The sequence below is a fragment of the Perna viridis genome, chromosome 3 (genome assembly GCF_037379345.1).
Source record: "Perna viridis isolate PV_CMFRI_1.1 ecotype Kerala chromosome 3, ASM3737934v1, whole genome shotgun sequence".
NCBI classification, from domain to species: domain Eukaryota; kingdom Metazoa; phylum Mollusca; class Bivalvia; order Mytilida; family Mytilidae; genus Perna; species Perna viridis.
The window spans coordinates 30,399,161-30,418,567 of record NC_142447.1 but is presented as its reverse complement, the minus strand read 5'-3'; the positions used below and the strand labels follow the sequence as shown (position 1 = coordinate 30,418,567).

The following is a 19,407-nucleotide window of genomic DNA, read 5'->3' as shown; positions in this document are numbered from 1 at the left end:
TCCCATTTAATTTCATTTCAATTTTCAAAGCATTGCCATAGAGGTTTGGCAGGATTTTTGACAACAACATTTCAGCATACAGGAATTTCTGTATTGTTTTTATGGAAAATCTGTTAGTTGCATCTTTGCATGTGTGTTAGTGTAAAATCAAGGGTAATATAAACAATATCAAATATAAGTATGGAGGCTCCTCTTCATATATATTTATATGAATATATTATAGCATGATATTTAAAAATGGATACATTTTTAAGCCAAAAATAGGTTTTTTTTAGGAAGAAATTGATCATGCATTAGCTAATCTCACCTGACAGTCAATATGTCAAACTTATTATGCTTATTTTAGGGTAACAGACATTGTGAAACTAGATATCATTGAGATGGAATCCATCTCTGTGGGCCCAACTGTGGTAAAAATCTTATACATCAGCCATGCAAAACACATTCAATTTAAATGAAACTCATTACAGCCAAATCACAAAAGCATACACAATAAAGACAAAAAGGTTACAGTCCAGACACAAAATTGTACACAAAAATCATAAATTTGACCTTCAGGTCAAAGTTCAAGGTCAAAGGTCATCAATAATGGTATAGGCACATAGCCTTGAGCTGATCCACCCTTATACCAAATATCAAAAGCCTACACCAAAAGACAACGAAGTTAGAGAACAGATATGATTCATTAAGGTAGTGTTCTAGGATTTTTCAGAAATTGAGGTTTCCTCAGGAAAAATTCATATGAAATAAACTTTCCCTCATTCAATGACTGCTTTCCTAGTAAAACAAATCCTTACAGCATATGAAGTTTTCAACTTGCCACGGGAAAGTGTAACTTAGTACCTAACTTTCCTTGACCCAAATTTCACTTGCCCTGGGTTAACGGGAAAAAGGAATCCTCGAACACTGATTATGGGCAGATGGACAGACTGATAACTATATGGCATCCACCACACATAGTGGCAGGGCCCTAATTAATTCTTGGAGGAAATTTGATTTCACAATTTTCATAAAGGAGCCAGGATTCTTATGTAAGGCTATTCATGTATACAAATGTAAGTTTTGTGACTTGTTTTATGTAATTGACAACATTTAAAAAATAAGTATTATTATAAAAATAGGAGATGTATGATTGCCAACGAGACAGTCATCCACCAAATTCCAAGCAACATACAATTAAACTTCTACAACATTTGCAAATAAGCTAGTTTATTGCCCCTTAAATGTGTGCTTGACAAGTCAAGTAGTGTATTGAACTATTTTTTTTTGTTTTTTTGTTCAGCATGAAAAATCTTATCTCTTTTCAGTAAGACCAATGTATCATGATTGCTTATTCTATTTACTTACGAAAGTAACATATAACTGTTGAGTTACTATTATTTTTATACTAAAACAAATCCAAAACTGGTCATTCATAGAAGTTACAATCATCATTTTTTTTTTTGCATTTTTATTTTCTTATTTTAAGTTGATTTTTTAATCTTTTAGTAAAAAAAAACATTTAACGACAATGTTAATAAAGATGTTTCTTCATATGACCTTTTAATGTGGAAAGTTCGGCCTTATAAAATTTCTCTGAATTTTGGTCTGCCTTATATGGATGATTGTTACTGCAGTTGACGCCAGTGTATAAAGATATACAGTGAAACTGATAATTATACCAGACTTCTAAAAAACAAAAATTGCAGAAGTGTTTTACACTTGATTAGTATCTCAAAGATATTAGATAGTTATCCCCAAGGTCAGTTGGACTGAAAGCAATGTCCATTAATATTTCCCCAGTCTGAAAATATTATTACTTACATCATTTTCTTCTTCTTCTTCCAAATCTACTTGTGTCTTCTTGCATTTCTTACACCACCAACCACTGTCCTGAGCATAGGCATGTAAAACAAATAATGGCATATACAGTAATGTCACCCAAGCTTCCCATATTTCTATTTCTCCAGGTGAAATATATTGTACAACTAATAACATCCATACATAGGCCCAAATTGACCAGGCTGTTGTCACTAGAAAAACACCAAATTCTTTGATATATTTTACAGTAGGAGATGATACACTAACTACACAGATAGATGAAATTATAAAGAGATTAAATGAAGCACTACCAATAATGGTGAAAGTTCCTAATGAATCTGCTATTTGTGAACTTCCTAATGTAAATATCATTTCTACAGTTGCAAGTAGAATTTCTGGAGCACTACTGCCTAATGCCATTAAAGTCAAATTTGCAACTGTTTCATTCCATACTAAAACTTCTCTTTCATGTTTCTCTTCTTTTTCTGCATCCCAAGTCACTATAGTTCTTTTTTTACTTGTGATTACTTCTATACTGCCCATAAATATATCTGATGAAATTGCAACACCTAAAAATAAGTATAGAATGGCTAGTACATAGAGGAATGCTCGTAACCCAGCACTCCAAAGGTTTTCTGCTGGTAAAAGTAACCAGCTTTTACATTGTTCTGAACTATTTGAAACAGTCTCCACCACATATCCATTCCCATGATAACTAATCACGTTGTACGACATGGCTTTAGCTCATCTTCTCCTCCGTACCTACAAACAAAATAATACACATCTACTAAAAACTGTAGCAATATATAGACATAAATACACAAATTGCTATAACAACTCAGAACTCAATTGCAGTTGACCATTTGTTCACTACCAGGCATGAGACACACACAGTCTCGGCTAATTTTTTTTCAAGCTACTATCCTAAACAATCAGATCAAAAAAAGGGTCCAGACTAAATTCTTCAGAATTCATTTGAATTACTTGCGGGTCTTCCTGGAAAATTAGAACCCTTCCAGAGCCTGATCTATACTTATGCAAGTCACTCCAAAGGAATAGAAAAATGCAGGATAGTGTAGGGCCTTGTGAGTAGAAAAATACAAAAAATAGTTATTACTGGTGGTGTCTGTATTTTCAGAAACAGATATTTATTTTCTTTCCGTATCATTATTTTTTTATGCACTCAATCTTATTCAAAGAATATTGTGCATATTAATAAGGCATAAGTAATTTTTCATATGTAAATTATTGACTGGGTGAATATCTTTAACCTGAACAGGTGTTCTTTCGCCAAGTTTTTTTTCTGTAGTGCTTAATTCATATATGATTTTTGTTCTTAGGGGCCAAATAATCTCCAACAAAAAACAGTTCGAATTTTTTTTGATAAACAGCATCAATATATTAAAACAAAAATAGAAAAATAGCATCCATATACATAAAAATAGAAACATGGAATAAGCCACAGGCACAAAGTATATCCATAAAATCATGTGTTTGTAAGAATCAATGAAAAACAGAATACTACATGGTCATATAGATTAATAGATTAATAGATTATGGCACATCAGACTACATCCTGGTCAATATCAATAAGGTCCATAAGAACATATTGACCTAATTACATGTAATAGTCAACAGTTGATAACCCTTAACTAGATCTTTGTGTCTAAACAGAATATTTAATTTTCATTCTTCTCTTAAGCTGAACATGATAAACTGACTGTAAGCAAAATCTTGACCAATGGATATTTTTATATTTTAGTCAAGTTCTGAAGGACATAACTTGTTTAAAAGCATGCCACTGTCTGCAACAAAAATGCTTTTGAAAATTAATGTAGTTACAGCACTACACAATAAAATGAATGTTTCTGTGCTCTCAGAAAGGGGGCAACATGCATCAGCATTATTGATCTAGTGATTGAGTTGAGTACTAATGTAAGATGTAGTACTACAGGTACAACCTTTAAGGTCACATACTGTACCTTAAATACAATTTAATTACAATCATGAGAATAACTTTCTTTGATAGGTTTTTACTAAAGGTGGTATTAAAGACTTTTACAAACATTGAATTGATCATCTAAACTTTGAACTAGAACGATATTGTAGTGTTTTGTTCTGTATTCTGTTAGTTTGTACATTACAAACACTGTTGGTAAGGAATTACAATGCTAATCAATATTGACAAAGAATAACAAATTGATTTCTCTCTTATTAGAGTCCACTTAGATACCAATTACACATGTTTATATTATAAATAAATTATTTACATTTACTCTCTTAACATTAATAAGAATTTTTTTCTTGAGAAAATCTCTACTCCCGCCATTATTCTTTGGTACCATCAGTGGAAGACCAAATTTAACAGTAAAAAAGTATTACTGGTAACCTCTGCTTACTGTATTAAATCACAGCTTTGCCTACTGTCTTTAAAGTACAATTCGCTATTTTAATCATTAGAAGAGTCCTATCAGAAATTATTCCCATGAATAGTTGCTGAGCACAGTGCAACAACAAATTACCTAGTAGAAGTAACAGACAATACAATCAAAAGTTAAATAACCAAATCCAAAGGCTTACACAAAGTACAACCCATCAAACTGAAATAACAAATTTCAAATTGATCCCCCCCAAAAAAACAAGAGGCTCCCAGGAGCCCAAATCGTTAATCTGGTAAATTCTGCCTTTCAATGGCGATAAATTTTACAAGGAGTTGTCGAACAATTTTGACTCAAGATTTTAGTAGGACATATCTTCAGGGTCATTTCAGCATTTGAAAGTTTCTTTCTATCTATCATAGCTTTCAAGACATTGAAAAAAGTCATTTTTCACCTTTCAAGGGCAATTATGCTTACAAGGAGTCATCTGTCAAGTTTGATCCCTGAAGACTTATGTAGGCCTTATACTAAGGATCATTTAAGTAACTGAAAAAACTTGGCTAAACCTAACATTCTGGAGATATAATATGCAAAAAACTATTGTCTGGCCCCAATGTTCTATTTTAAGCAATGACAGCCATGTTTTTTTGATGGATCAAAAATCACCACACCAGTTATATGCAGGATACCCAAGGAACATTCATACCAAGTTTGCTTTCAATTAGTCAAGTAGTGTCAGAGGAGAAGAATTTTGAAAGAAATAACATTTAAAATAGCAAAAAATGTCGAAAAAGGGCAGTAATTCCAACATGGCTCAACAGATTAAAATGAAAATTTGACCACTGATAGATCTCATCATGCTGAATACTTTTACCCAGTCAGAATTTGGCTAAAACCTAACAGTTTTGGAGATATATGAGAAAAACTACTGTCTGACCCCTATGTTCTATTTTTAGTAAAACATTCCCACATCAATGATACCCCAAGGAACATTCATACCAAGTTTGGTTTTAATTGGTCAAGTAGTGTCAGAAAAGAAGAGTTTTGAAAAACTGTGAATGACAAAGGAAAAAGACGGACATCGACAGACAATGACAACGATGGACGCCAAGTGATGGCAATAGCTCACATGGCCTTCGTCCAGGTGAGCTAAAAATGCATAGATTTGTGCATCAAAACATTATGAAACATGAAAATACCAGCAAAGGCAAAACCACAAACAGACAGTCAGAGTACAACCCAGTACAACCCATTAGTCTTATATGTCAATATAGCACAACCATGCCTTAATCTTGAACATTGTACAACCCATTAGTCTTATATTTTATATAGCACGACCATGCCTAAATCTTTAACATAGTACAACCCATTAGTCTAATATGTTAATTTAGCACAACCCAGACTAAATCTTTAACAATATACAACCCATTAGTCTTATATTTGAATATAGTACAACCATGCCTAAATCTTAACATTGTACAACCCCATTAATCTTAAATGTGAATATAGTACAACCATGCCTTAATCTTTAACATTGTACAACCCATTAATCTAATATGTGAATATAGTACAACAATGCCTTAATCTTTAACATTGTACAACCCATTAGTCTAATCTGTTAATATAGCACAACCTAGACTAAATCTTTAACATTGTACAACCCATTGGTCTAATATGTTAATATAGCATAACCTAGACTAAATCTTTAACATTGTACAACCCATTAGAATTATATGTTAAAACCATACAACCCAGGCTTAGTCTTTTACAGAGTACATCCCATTAGCTGCCAACCAAATTTCAAATCACCTAAAGAAACATTTGCCAATAGTGGTACAAAGTTCAAGCCAAGAAAAATATGAATAGACATGAACAATTAAGTACTTTCAGGATTTAAAGTTGTTACCGACTGGCCCTTAAAAGCTGAGTCTTAGACATGTGAACCTGTTTTGGAGGGAACAAAGGTATTTGTTATTATAAATGGGAAACAGATCTCTTGAAATTTAAATCATTAAAAAAATATGAAAATACAAACTAGACACTAGAAACTAGAAATACTGTGAGCAAGCTTAGAAAGAGAATACCCCCTGCTTCAAATAGAGTTAAATGCTAAATTAGAAATACTTAAGTTGGAATGGATTCATCTTATAATGATTATATTCTAACATGCATATTTTACATGTGATGCCAAACCTTCCTATATCATTTCATCAAAATCCCTAAAGAAATTTATGAGTTGTGTTTGCAAGAAATATGGACAGAAGAATGGTTGAACAGACAGGCTGACAAGAGGATTCCTTTAATATATCCCCCCAAAAACTTTGTTGGTTGGATTATCATGATAAATTTAGACTAAAATCTTAATTCTTAAATTTGTTTAGCAGAGTTATAAAAAAGTACAAAGATCAACTGACATTTTACATACACTGATTTAACATCTTATATTAATGTATGTTTCACTCCAATTAACAATTTAGATAATGAAATGCATGTACATCACCAGTAAATCACTAATTTACTTATTAAATAGAGGACAAACTGTGTTACGCTCTAGTAATTACTGAGCACATATTTAAAGTCCATATTCTTTGAGCCCTTTGTCATGGAATCATCTTTTTATTCAAAATATTCCCATGTCTTTTACAAATTTGTAAAGGAAATAAGTTTTATTAAAACTGATTCAACAATGAATTTCATTAAAAATTAAATGCTTGATTACACAATGTCTTAAGATTCATACATCAAAACTGATCATGCAATTAATTCAAAATGAGATTTAGTAAGAAGGCAACCTTTAGGTCACTGCCATTCATAAGTACCATTGTTACCCACTGGCCATTGAAACAGAAATAAGTCTGTTGTCGTACCAGTTAAGGTCATTTTTACTTTCCTGGCTATGTTCCTTAGATCTACTAATAGTCTAAATGTTACACAATTTTGATAAAATGCTTGATTGCATGATTAAGATAAATACATTTCAACAGGTGCTATACATAATATTATCAACCAAATACCCAAAATACGATAAAATTTGTCAAAAACTGACCAATAGATATGATTTCAAACCGGGCATCTACACAGGGCCAATACAAAAAAAGAGGGCCAATATGGATCAAACCAGGGCCAATACGGCATCAGAACTTCCGGTCGTAAATAAAGAAACTTTGAATATGGTAAGAAAACTTTATTTTGATTTGGCATGTGATTCAAATACAATCACAAGCTTTAAGGAGCTTCAGACCAAATATAAAAACATACATTATGTAACATATACAAGACAAACTAGAATCAAAGGATGTGCACATAGAAAACCAAGAAAAAAAGGAATCCAACATAATTATGATATGCAAACCAATAATTTATTACACATGGCAAGCCTATTGTAATGTCTTAAACAAAAGAGCATAATATATCTTCAATTGCACATTTGTATATCTAAAATGTCCTTCCAGAATTGTGTTATTTCGGGAACTTTGATCACCAGGACTAAAAGCAGCAGAGAAACACAAAAATTTTCCATTTTATACAAAAGGATACTTAAGACTGATTAATGCAAATTAACCTACACGTTCTTGCTAAAACATGAAAACAACTATTCTACAAATCATCTAGTTGAGTTGGTTAATAAAATTGTCAATAATTATGTAATTTCATATTGGCCCTGTTATAGGTTTCGGTCAATCATATTAGCCTTGACAGCCGCAGGGCCAATTTGACGGCCTCAACCAATATGGCAGATCTCAAACCTATTACAGGGCCAATATGAAATTACATATTCATTAACATATATTATTGTTTAACTCATTTTTTTACAGTGACCCCCAACTTAATTATCTACAGTGCTCCTAAATCAACCACATGTTTTAAACCACTGATCAACAATTTATGTATTTCATATGTACCTAAACAATAACAATATATATACATATATCTTCACATTTTACATTGTTGAATCTCATGGAATTATTGAGCAACCTTCTCTCAATATTCATTGGAAGACTCCTTATTTAATTTTATGCATATGTATGAAACAGAAACCTTTGATGTAGTAGAAACAAAATTTAAATCTAAATTCCATGTAAATTGAACCTCAATCACTAATGCTGTGGTTTTAAAAATCAAATTATAAGGACTCTAATCATATCAAAGAAATATATGAAAATTAATTAATTTTAAATCTTAATATGGGTCACATGTAATTCTAATTTATTACAATGGGTTTAAACAAACTTTATATAACTACAGAAACTAACAAAGATTTCTTTTCATTTAATGACAGAGCTACTGTTAATTTTTAACATATTTTCTATAAAAAAAAAACAATGTTTTAAAACTTTTGTTAGCAGTGAAACCAAGTGAATTCTTGGTTAACCACATAAATCTCTGCTGGGACTACCTAATTGTTTGATTTATTTTGATTTGTTATGTTGTGGGAGATGCCTGCCATTTAAACTTATTAAAATTCTATAAGTATACCATAATGTTTAGGTGGCGTCATACAATTGTTAACCCTTCTCAATATAGAGAAGCCTTGGCTTGTTAAATAGTAACACAATTTTCTTTTTGTCACCTTTAATTCAATTATATCAGGACATGAAACGTTGAAGTTTGCCAAGTAAATTTTAAGTAAAGACTCTACACTGAAGTGGGGACAACCTTATATTTTGTTGAATGCAGAAGCCATTGATGTGTTTGTATACTTCATGTCAGTACTCTATTCAATCCTAGTCTTCAGGGTACTTAGAAAATGTGGAACTTTTTATATTATAATCTCCCTTTAACATATGAATCCTTACAAGTTGAACTTAGGGCAGAGTTTTGATATTGAATGACAAAGCACATTATTTTCAAGAGACTTCGATTTTTCTCTAAAACTGAAGATTAACAAATATACACAGACCAAGAAGATTTGTTTTGTTGACTTGTTGTTGCTAATCATCTGAACTATATACGTATTAACCCTTACCGTACCCACAAATATAGTCTGGGTCCTAGCAATGTTATTTTAAGTTAAGGAAGGCACAATTTGTTTCCATCTGCATGCATAGTGAATATGCTTAAAATGAGCCTAACTTTTATCGAGTTTGATGACAAACAGTTACTTGAAGGCTGAACAAGAGGTCATGAAAAATGGTGGCCACAAAAAGATGCTTTTATTTTAGGGTTGGGCTCATTTCTTGGAAGAGTAATCAAGGGAACCAAGGTTATAGCAGAAATCAAAAGAATGTAATCCAGGGACAAAGACTAGACATGGAAAACAGACAAACACAACAAAGAACATAAAGTAACTAAAATCATACATACAGAGTAACAAAAGCAAATGAGCAACTACGACTCCACTAAAAACTAGGAGCATGGACCAGATGCACCGGTAGAGTCTGGAACCTCACCACAGCAGAATTTTATGCATCACCCAAACCACGGCACACCGTGATCACCTATCTTTAGTTTTTATATAACCAGCATCAGTACCATGATGCAATTTATATGCATATAATAGCAGAAGTTAGAAAATAATCAAAATGTAGACATTTTTTAAAAACAATTCAATATGGTAAGGGTTGATTTTCAGAGACAAGCAATTTTGAGTGAAATGGAGCTAAAATTTAACGAAGTTTGGAAATCAATTTGATTTACCATTAAAGAAACAAGAAACACAAGATGTTGCATACTTAGTCAAGCTAAGAAAATCCCACTCATCAATTTCTGTCCAATAAAGTTGTATGGTAAATAGGATGAAGATAAAAAAGAGACAAGGTAAAGGTCATCAAATGCAATACATCGAATACCTTAGCATCCGTCAACTAAAAGCTGAGAATTTCCATTATGCATCAACTAAAAGAAATCACTAAGTGGTACCATAAACAGAAACTAGACAAGTGATGAATCTAGAAAGGAGAGATACCTTAAAAGTCATCATGCAAAAGCAATGATTTACAGGGTGCAGCTTGATACAATGGCAGAGGTAAAATCCTGAAAAGTAGGGGCAAGTATGGATTCAAATTTTATACAGCTTTGAATTTTGATTACGATTAAATATTTGACATGGCATAATAATATGACCAGAATTGAAGTGATCACTTTTTGGCCTTTATGTGTAATTGGCTCCAGTTAAAACCTTAAATCAATCCAAACCCTCCTTTGTGGATATGGTGCCCTGTAGTTTCTGATCCCTTATTCTTACTTTGCTCTACTCATAACCCAAAATATTCTTCACAATCTTTCTTTTGTGGTATGGCACCTTGTAGTAAAATCTATATGAGATCCATTCACTTTTATTCAAGTAATTGTCTAAACGTAAGGAAAATACTTGTTTCAGGCCCCCTTTTGGCCCCTAATTCCAAAAAGGTTCAAATTGTAACACTCTATTCAATCCTAGTCTTCTTTTGGTGGTATAGCACCTTGTAACACAATTTCCAAGAGATCACTTCATTAATAGTCAAGTCATTGAAAATGCATGTTTCTGGCCCCCTTTTTGGCCCCTAATTTCTAACATGTTCAAATCTTAACCCAAAAAATCAATCCCTATTGTGGTCTAGAATATTGCAGAATACCATTTGCATTCTTTTACTAGTGATATATAGACTATAGTTAAAATTCTATGAAATGTTTGTTTTTGGCCCTTTTTGCCAATTTGGTCCCTATTTCTTAAATGGTTAGGGCCATAACTAGGGCTTTTGTAGTTTGGAACCTTGTTTTAAAATTTTATGAAGGTCTATCAACTACAATGACAACTACATGAAGGACAATGACAGATAGCATTATACTATTAAACAACCACAAAATTTTTGCAGTTATATAAAAAGTGATTGCAATATGCAGGGGGAAATAGGCAGAAGAATGGCATGAGTTACAATGTTTCATACTGTCTGCTTAAAATCAGTAAGCATACTCTATTCTGATTTTGTAAGTGTAAATTCACAGCTGTGTTAAAGCATGGGACACACCAGTTACCCTTTTATGAGTTTATAAAGTCCAATGACTCAGAAATGTAAAATTGAAAAAAAATACAATAACAATTAAGGAATGCTAGCATCCATGATGACAACCTATGTCAGTGTTACACAGTAATGAAGGGTGGACAGCATATAGGTATAATATATTTATAACATACAAAAATTCTACTTTTCAAGGTATATAACTTATACCTAATGTTCAGGATATATAACTTACACCTAATTTTAAACTTTTGATTGCTCTCTCATATTTAACAAAACCAATCAAACTGAGTACTTAGTCATCTGAAAGTCGTCCTAAAAGCACTATACATGTATGTTTACTATAAACATGCAATTGTTCTACCCCAAGGAACTTTACATAACTAGCATTATATAGTCCCTCGTTCTACATTCGAGGCTTAAAGTTTTTATGAGCACAAATTGTTTTAACTCTTTACTTGAAAATTTATGTATCTACCTTTACCTGATGGTTACCACGAAAATAGTGTAAATCAAATAATTGGTCCTTAGCACAAATGAAATGCAACCTTGTGGTGCAAATGAAAAAGTGAATATTCAAAAATGGAGCAAAACCATGATGCGTGGAGTATTTCTTGACAAAAATAGTCTTGAAAATTGATATTTTAATTTTTTTTTTCTATTCTATTTTGCCAACACCCTGTATTTTGCCAATATCTTGTATTTTGCCAATATCTTGTATTTAGCCAACACCCTGTATTTTGCCGATATCTTGTATTTTGCCAACACCCTGTATTTTGCAAATATCCTGTATTTTGTCAATACCTGGTATTTTGAAGGAATAAAAAAATATAAAACATTAACAAATATCAGTTTGAAAGATAAACTTACTCTGTAATTCATCATATTATGTTCACATTGTTCATGTGAAACCTACAGTAAATACACAGAATGAAAACCTGGTCCTCTTGGTCACTGTCAATAAAATATAATCAACACCTATATCCATGACAAATTATCTGTCTAGGTGTTAACTGATTAGAGGTCTAATCAATGAGTTCATCACAAAATAGACAATCTATTAGCCATAAGACTCCATTGAAGTAATAACCTTATGTTTGTGAACTCATTAGATAAAACTGGCAAATTTATTGATGAAAAAAATATGTAATTAATGAAGTTAGTAAAACAAATTACTTCCAATATTTATCACTTTTGCTTACAAATTTGATCACCATTCACTACATAATACTTCTACTTCATAGATCAAATATTCTATAAGAAATTGAAATCCCACAGTACCATTGATAAAATTACTCTGTTTATTACAGGATTAGAAACGGAGAAAAATGAAAATGTTCAGTCAAGTAAAAATACATAAACAAGAAGTTGCACACATCGTTCTAGAGATATACCCAATCTTACAGGAAGTTAATATCAGATAGAACCCAAAATTGCTTACAACATATGCCCATCTATATAAAGCAACACACCAAATTTCAAATCAATCCATCAATTGGAAGCCAAAATAATGGCGATGAAATTGGATGAAAAGGACAGACAAGGCGATTCCAACATACCACCCACTACTTAAAGCCAATCAATTATACAATGAGTTCAGGTTCTACTAGTAATAAATAATGTAAGTATTTTAGTATCCTTTCATAGGGTATACCAGTATCACTACAAACAATAAAAATCAAACAGCCATTTTAAAGCAGATAATACAAATACACCTGTCTCCCTTATTTGTGTTGTTAGTCCGAAATCACTGAAATGAAAAAATGGAAGTGAAAAAAAAAATTATTTAAAAATAAACCGAATGCCTCCTATTTACAAATTTCTAAAAGAGCTTTTGAGTGATCCTACAATGTTTCAAAGTTAAAGAGATATAAAAGTAAGTTTCACTCAAATAAGTTATCGTAAGGGGACAGTGTAACAGGAGTAAGCTCCATTTTATAACATAAACAGAAACTGGATAATCAGAGGTAACACTTGGGTTATTTTAAATAGTGTTACATAGTAAAAATTGAGAATCAGGAGGCATTGTTCTGTTGTAACAGGTGGTGTTACCTAGTATATACGGAGAATCAGGAGGTCACATTGGGTTGTGTCAGGTGGTGTTACCTACTATACACAGAGAATCAGGTAATGTTGGGTTGTGCCAGGTGGTGTTACCTAGTATATACTGAGAATCAGGTCACTTTGGGTTGTGCCAGGTGGTGTTTCCTAATATATACTGAGAATCAGGAGGTCACTTTGGGTTGTGCCAGGTGGTGTTTCCTACTATGTACTGAGAATCAGGAGGTCATGCTGGGTTGTGCCAGGTGGTGTTACCTACTATACACAGAAAATCAGGTAATGTTGGGTTGTGCCAGGTGGTGTTACCTAGTATATACTGAGAATCAGGAGGTCATGCTGGGTTGTGCCAGGTGGTGTTACCTACTATACAGAGAATCAGGAGGTCATGTTGGGTTGTGCCAGGTGGTGTTACCTAATATATACTGAGAATCAGGAGGTCACTTTGGGTTGTGCCAGGTGGTGTTTAAATACCTAGTATATACTGAGAATCAGGAGGTCATGCTGGGTTGTGCCAGGTGGTGTTACCTACTATACACAGAGAATCAGGAGGTCATGTTGGGTTGTGCCAGGTGGTGTTTCCTAGTATATACTGAGAATCAGGAGGTCACGTTGGGTTGTGTCAGGTGGTGTTACCTACTATACACAGAGAATCAGGTCATGTTGGGTTGAGTCAGGTGGTGTTACCTAGTATATACTGAGAATCAGGAGGTCATGCTGGGTTGTGCCAGGTGGTGTTACCTACTATACAGAGAATCAGGAGGTTTATACCTAGTATACCTAGTATATATCAAAAAGCGAGGGGTCATGTTGGGTTCAATCAAAGTAAGTTATCTAGTACACTGTTGAATATACAGAGAACAAAAAGGCCACCAGCCTAAATAGTGATGTATTTTTATTGGTATTATATTCTATACAAAAATCAAAGAGTTTTTGAGTGTACAATTGAAGCAAGAACTCATGTAACAGATGTACTAATTTGGGGAAAGCAATAATTTTGAAGTGAGTGGTTAAAGCTATCAAAAAAATAAATAAGGTTCAAAAAGTGCATAAAATCCCAAAATTGCCAAATCCAGTTATGGGTTACCTTTACAGTAACAAAAATACATGTACGTACTGAAACACATACTTCAGGTTCACAAATAAATTTTTCCTCATGAAAAGCTGGCTTTGCATGAATTTTGCTTGCATATGGAACAAAGATATCACTTGTCTAAACAGTGAACAACAGAGACAAACTGGCGACTAGTATATATGACTGGTGTTGGCACACAGTAATAATTAATTCTGACTTACCGTTAACAAAAAATGAACACAACTTGATTTAAACCTTGAGCAGTAAGACTATCACAAGTAGTGCCGCATTAAGCCAAGAAAGAAAGTATAAGTGATGCTTTGTCCCCAGGAGTGCAAGGACATGATGAAAATGACATTAATATCAAGTATTTGTGTGACTTGTGTTCATCTCCAAGCACAAAAATTACTCTAAGCATCATAAAGAAATCATTAACATATTGAATATGAAGTAAAGCTGCCAAGTACTTAACATTACAATCTGAACAGTTTTTTTTTTTCAAGTTGACATTGTAAATAGGACATAATGCCAAATCAATACAGATGTAGACATATAAGGTTAGTAACCTAAGCAAAAAAAATGAAACATGCCTGCAAATACAGAAATGAGTACTACTTCAAAATATTGTCAGAACATACACAAATTTCAAGTCAGTAGACTTATGGTGGACAACTATACATGATGTAGAGAGGATAAGGAACTTAAAAACTTAATAAACTGACAAGTAAGTCCACCCTTAAATGTGGCATCCTCACCTTGACTACAACCTTGACCTTTGATCTATGACCTTGAAAATCTAGATTTGTCCATGGACTAAGCATACAACCAGTCTTTCAATATTTACTGAAAAACTTAAATAGGGTTTTTTTCAACTGAGAACCGAAGAAAAGACCAATTGAACTTTTTCTATATCCCTTGGCAATTTAGGTAAAACAACGAAAAAGGCTCATTCAAACACCTTTTATCTTATTTTTTTAAATCTGAAGTTGATTACACTAAGTGATCACAGGATATTTAATAACTACATGTTCAAAAGGTCTTCCATATTTAAAATTAATTAACGAATGACAAGAGGAAAAACTAATACAAACTGGAAATTCATGTGGATATCACTTTTTTTATTGTTTTTATAATATCTTACCAAACACATATACTTGTGCAAAAATTAAAGCAATTTTCTCCAATCAGTTAAAAAAGTTACGTTGGATTGAGACTTCAATAACTACCAAATGTCACCTAAATCTGATTTGTACAGATGTGTTTTCAATTTAATATTTAGCCATATAACGACATAACATATTGTAACTTGTTAGAAAAAACTCAAAAAAAACCTTTTTGATTATTATTTGTATTGAAAATATTATATAGATCCTGAAAAAATCAAATTTGTACACAACAAAATATATGATGTTCACAAGGCACATATAGCCCATATTGTAGGATGATTTAATCAGCATTAAGACGTTCCATACATGACGATATCACATTCTGTGCAAACAAAGAAGCATTTAAACCTAGGTTTCTGTTATTTTCCCTCTAAGTGTTGATAAGTTTAGGTTAGATTTTGTTTTATACTGTATTTATTGTATATAGGCTGGAGCTAATTGTCTGTATGTAAATGATCAAAACAAAGGCAAATCACTCAACGAGAGGATTTAAAAGTTAATATGTTTCACGGAAGCTGTAATCAATTGAATGTACACACCAGAAATATTTGTTCTAAGAATTTCTGAACCATCCCATGCCAATTTCCAGCATCAATACTAAAGTCCCTACTGATAGATTTCTTCCATGTTTACTGTACATGATAACCAAGTTTTACAACAAAATCATTGATTAATCATCAGTTTACAATAAATTCTAAATCAATGGTAAATTAAATAATGTTCAAAAGCAATTTAAAGAAAGGAGCTTGCTGAAAATAATTTTATGATAAGAGAACACAGTCAATAAGTGAAATCTCTGTGTATCTTAGATATTCAACAATGAAACAATATCAAGAAAAAAAGTTTAAAAAATTGTCCTTGCAGCCTGATTGGATTCTATTTAATGTCTTTAGTATCAATAAATAGTATTTAACATAAGTTCTTCAATTGCAATATAAACATACACTTTAACATCTTTGGACTTTTCCCCTTAAACTTTGAGTTTCAATAGACAACCCTAATTAGTATAATCATTTTACATATAACAGGATTTGAATCAATAACCAAGTTATCAGTCAATTTCAAACTGATTTTTTAATTTGAGTTGTTCATTGAAATGTGTATATATACATACCATCATATTCTTCATAATCTGTGTTAATATCATCTTTAATGACAACCATGGCATGAATGCAAATACTGTGGGAGATCTTATAAAGATACTGACAGCAAAAACAGAAAAGCATTTTTTTTAACTGCCCAAATCCTATCATGAGTTGCTTTTTTTATATACATGCATCAATCTTAACAGGGGTACAAGGTCCAAGATTTGATCAGTGAATCCTGATTAAGTAATACATGTGTACTACTATAGCACTTAAGTGCTAAATAAATCTTACACAGCTTAAAAAAACAAAATGAAACATATTATCCTATTGAAGATTTAACATTTTAATTTAAAGAGCAGTAACAAGAAGTTTGAAAATACTTACAGTGAATTGTAGCACCTTCATTACAAAAACTAGGGATCTAATCCTTCACCAGTCAATATCGCTATGTACATTTAAATTCCTTTTCTTTTTGCTAGTTACAATAAACATCTTTTATAAGCTTTCACACCAAAGAATAATCATTAGAAAATTTAACAAGAAGTTGTTTCACCATTCAGTTTTTTGTTTGCACACACAACACCGTGGTAGTTCGGTGGACAATTGAATGTAAGGCTGATTTACGTTTCAATGGAAATCATGTTGGCAATATTAAACTGTGACGTCAAAGCTTACCCTTTCAAATAAAAAACTATATTTAAATCCAAGAATTAAATAGTTTAAGCTCCAAATAAATTGTCTTCTTAAAAGGCTTAACAATATACCTTTATAAGACTTAACTCCCCAGTACAACTCGGGATCTAGGTGAACATAAGCTCAAACTATAACATTATATATTCTTACAGATTGACAATCATATAACATAATTCCTGGTCACCCTCAAATAATGAAATAACTAATTAATAAAATGTTGACTATCTACTTTCAAAATGAATTACAGCAGTTAAAAGGTCATATTATAAAAAAAAAACTCAACAGAAAAAGATTGAAGTCAGGAAGCATTGGTTTAGAATCAAGTATCTAGCGAAAGTAGCTCTTAAATCATATCAATACCTAAACTGTGAATTAATTGGAGTAAAACCACAGTTGGTATGTATGTGTTTTATTGAACAAATTGAATTTAAAAGAATTATTCAACAATAGGGGAAATAATTCCCAGGTATAGAATATCTATGGATGTAATTCAGGTGTGAAAATATCTACGTTAGTAATATGACGATGAGACACAAAAGGTCCTAATAAAAGCTGAACCTCAGTTAAATTCAGCGAGAGTACCTACATAAAGCAGTCTCACTACCAATAAAATCATTCTTTGTCACAGTTCCCTTTCTATGGGATGACAGTTTATGTTCTGTTGATATTTATTCATCAGAGCATACCAAATAATACAATAATACAATCGGCCAAGAATGGGACTATTGCCATCAAGAACACTGAATATTTTTCACAAGTTTTGAAAGGAGCTTATTATTATCAATAAAAGAAAAACATGATTGATACCTTATCATATAAATGCTAGAAAAATGAAATTGAGCTCTGCATGTAATCAGAATTAGCATCAGTATAACTAGAATTACACAAATCTGATGGATCGATGGACCCAAACCCTATGTGAACTATCTTGATAGCTAAAGCAATGAGAAATTCCCAATTACTCGGTTCAATGCAGTATTGAAAAAGTGTATCTGATTAACTGAAATCTAACAATACCATTATTCACTGATCATGTTTTATTTAATCAGATCTTCCAATAACTTTCTATTTCTCCATCTGTTGTCTTGTGACTATCACCTAAGAATGATATATACTAGTTTTAAGAAACTTTTTTAATTTTGAGTCAATACAAAAAAGTGGTCGAAATCCCAGTGCCTCACAGCAAAAATTGTATAGTTTATTGAAGTGCTTCTGACGTTGAACTTTGACATGTACCAGTTTCTGAGATATACAAAATGTATCTTGAAACACTAAGTTGCATGCATTGTTATGGTAGGTTATACAGGAAGTTGATATCAGACATTAAAATTATTATTACAAAATATGTCCCATCTATAGTAAGCTATATACTGAATTTAAAGTAAATTCACCCTATGGGAGCAGAGATTTTTGTGATGGAAATTTTCTCTATCATTCCACATAGTGAAAAATGGGAAAGTCACACAAAAAGGAAGTTCATACAGGAATGCAACAAAATCACTCACAACACAGGCCACATTTATATATATCAACAACCGAATTTAAAATCAAATTGTCGAGTGGGAGATTTTTGTGACATTTTTTTAAAATTCTGATGCACGGAATAATAGACAAATGGTGATCCGAATATAAAACCCACTTGATGAGTGGGGATATAATAGTGTCTTAACCCCCTTTGTTCTATAAATACACATGACAGCTGTAATTGTTGCAGGATAAGCATAATCAACACAGTCTTTAAAGTAGAGACTGATGCTGATGACCAATTTTTTTTATGATCCATCAAGTTTCAGAGGAGAAGATTCTTGTAGAAATTTATAGATGACAATGGATGATTAGTGCAAGGTGCTGACATTAATAAAATTAACCTGTTTTTGTTAAAACACAATAGTGCTAATTTAAATTCTAAAGAAGGCCATCTTACTTATTCATTACAAGGTGTGCAAGGAAATTTTAGTCTGAATATTTTGTATGACTTGCATACTAATATCAAAATGGGATCATCAGAACTTCCTGGCCAAGAAATAACTTTGTTAAAGATTTCTGTGACCCTGAGTTAGAACAATGATGTGCTCATATGGTCATGTTGGGTAAACTTATTAATATAAAAAAATCTAGACTATCAAAAAGCAGATATTCCCCCTCCCCTCCTACTCTTGAATTATGCCATCTACTAAATTTCTGGTTCAACTCAACTAGTAGCTGCCTACT

At 32.2% G+C, this 19,407-nt stretch overlaps 1 protein-coding gene across 8 annotated transcripts in view; it reads right to left on the bottom strand.

The window, feature by feature from the left end:
* LOC148621819 (sodium/calcium exchanger 3-like) overlaps positions 1-19,407 on the bottom strand; it is an 88,949-nt gene that overhangs the window by 48,204 nt on the left and 21,338 nt on the right. For 7 of the 8 annotated variants that reach the window (XM_088576573.1, XM_088576572.1, XM_088576585.1 and 4 more), the window contains one exon: positions 1,804-2,562. In XM_088576573.1, the coding sequence (XP_088432699.1) occupies positions 1,804-2,535 (732 nt within the window). In that variant the 5' untranslated portion in view covers positions 2,536-2,562. Of the gene's footprint in view, positions 1-1,803; positions 2,563-16,887; positions 17,089-19,407 lie in introns of those variants that run through there. The other variant, XM_088576579.1, reaches the window with a different exon arrangement.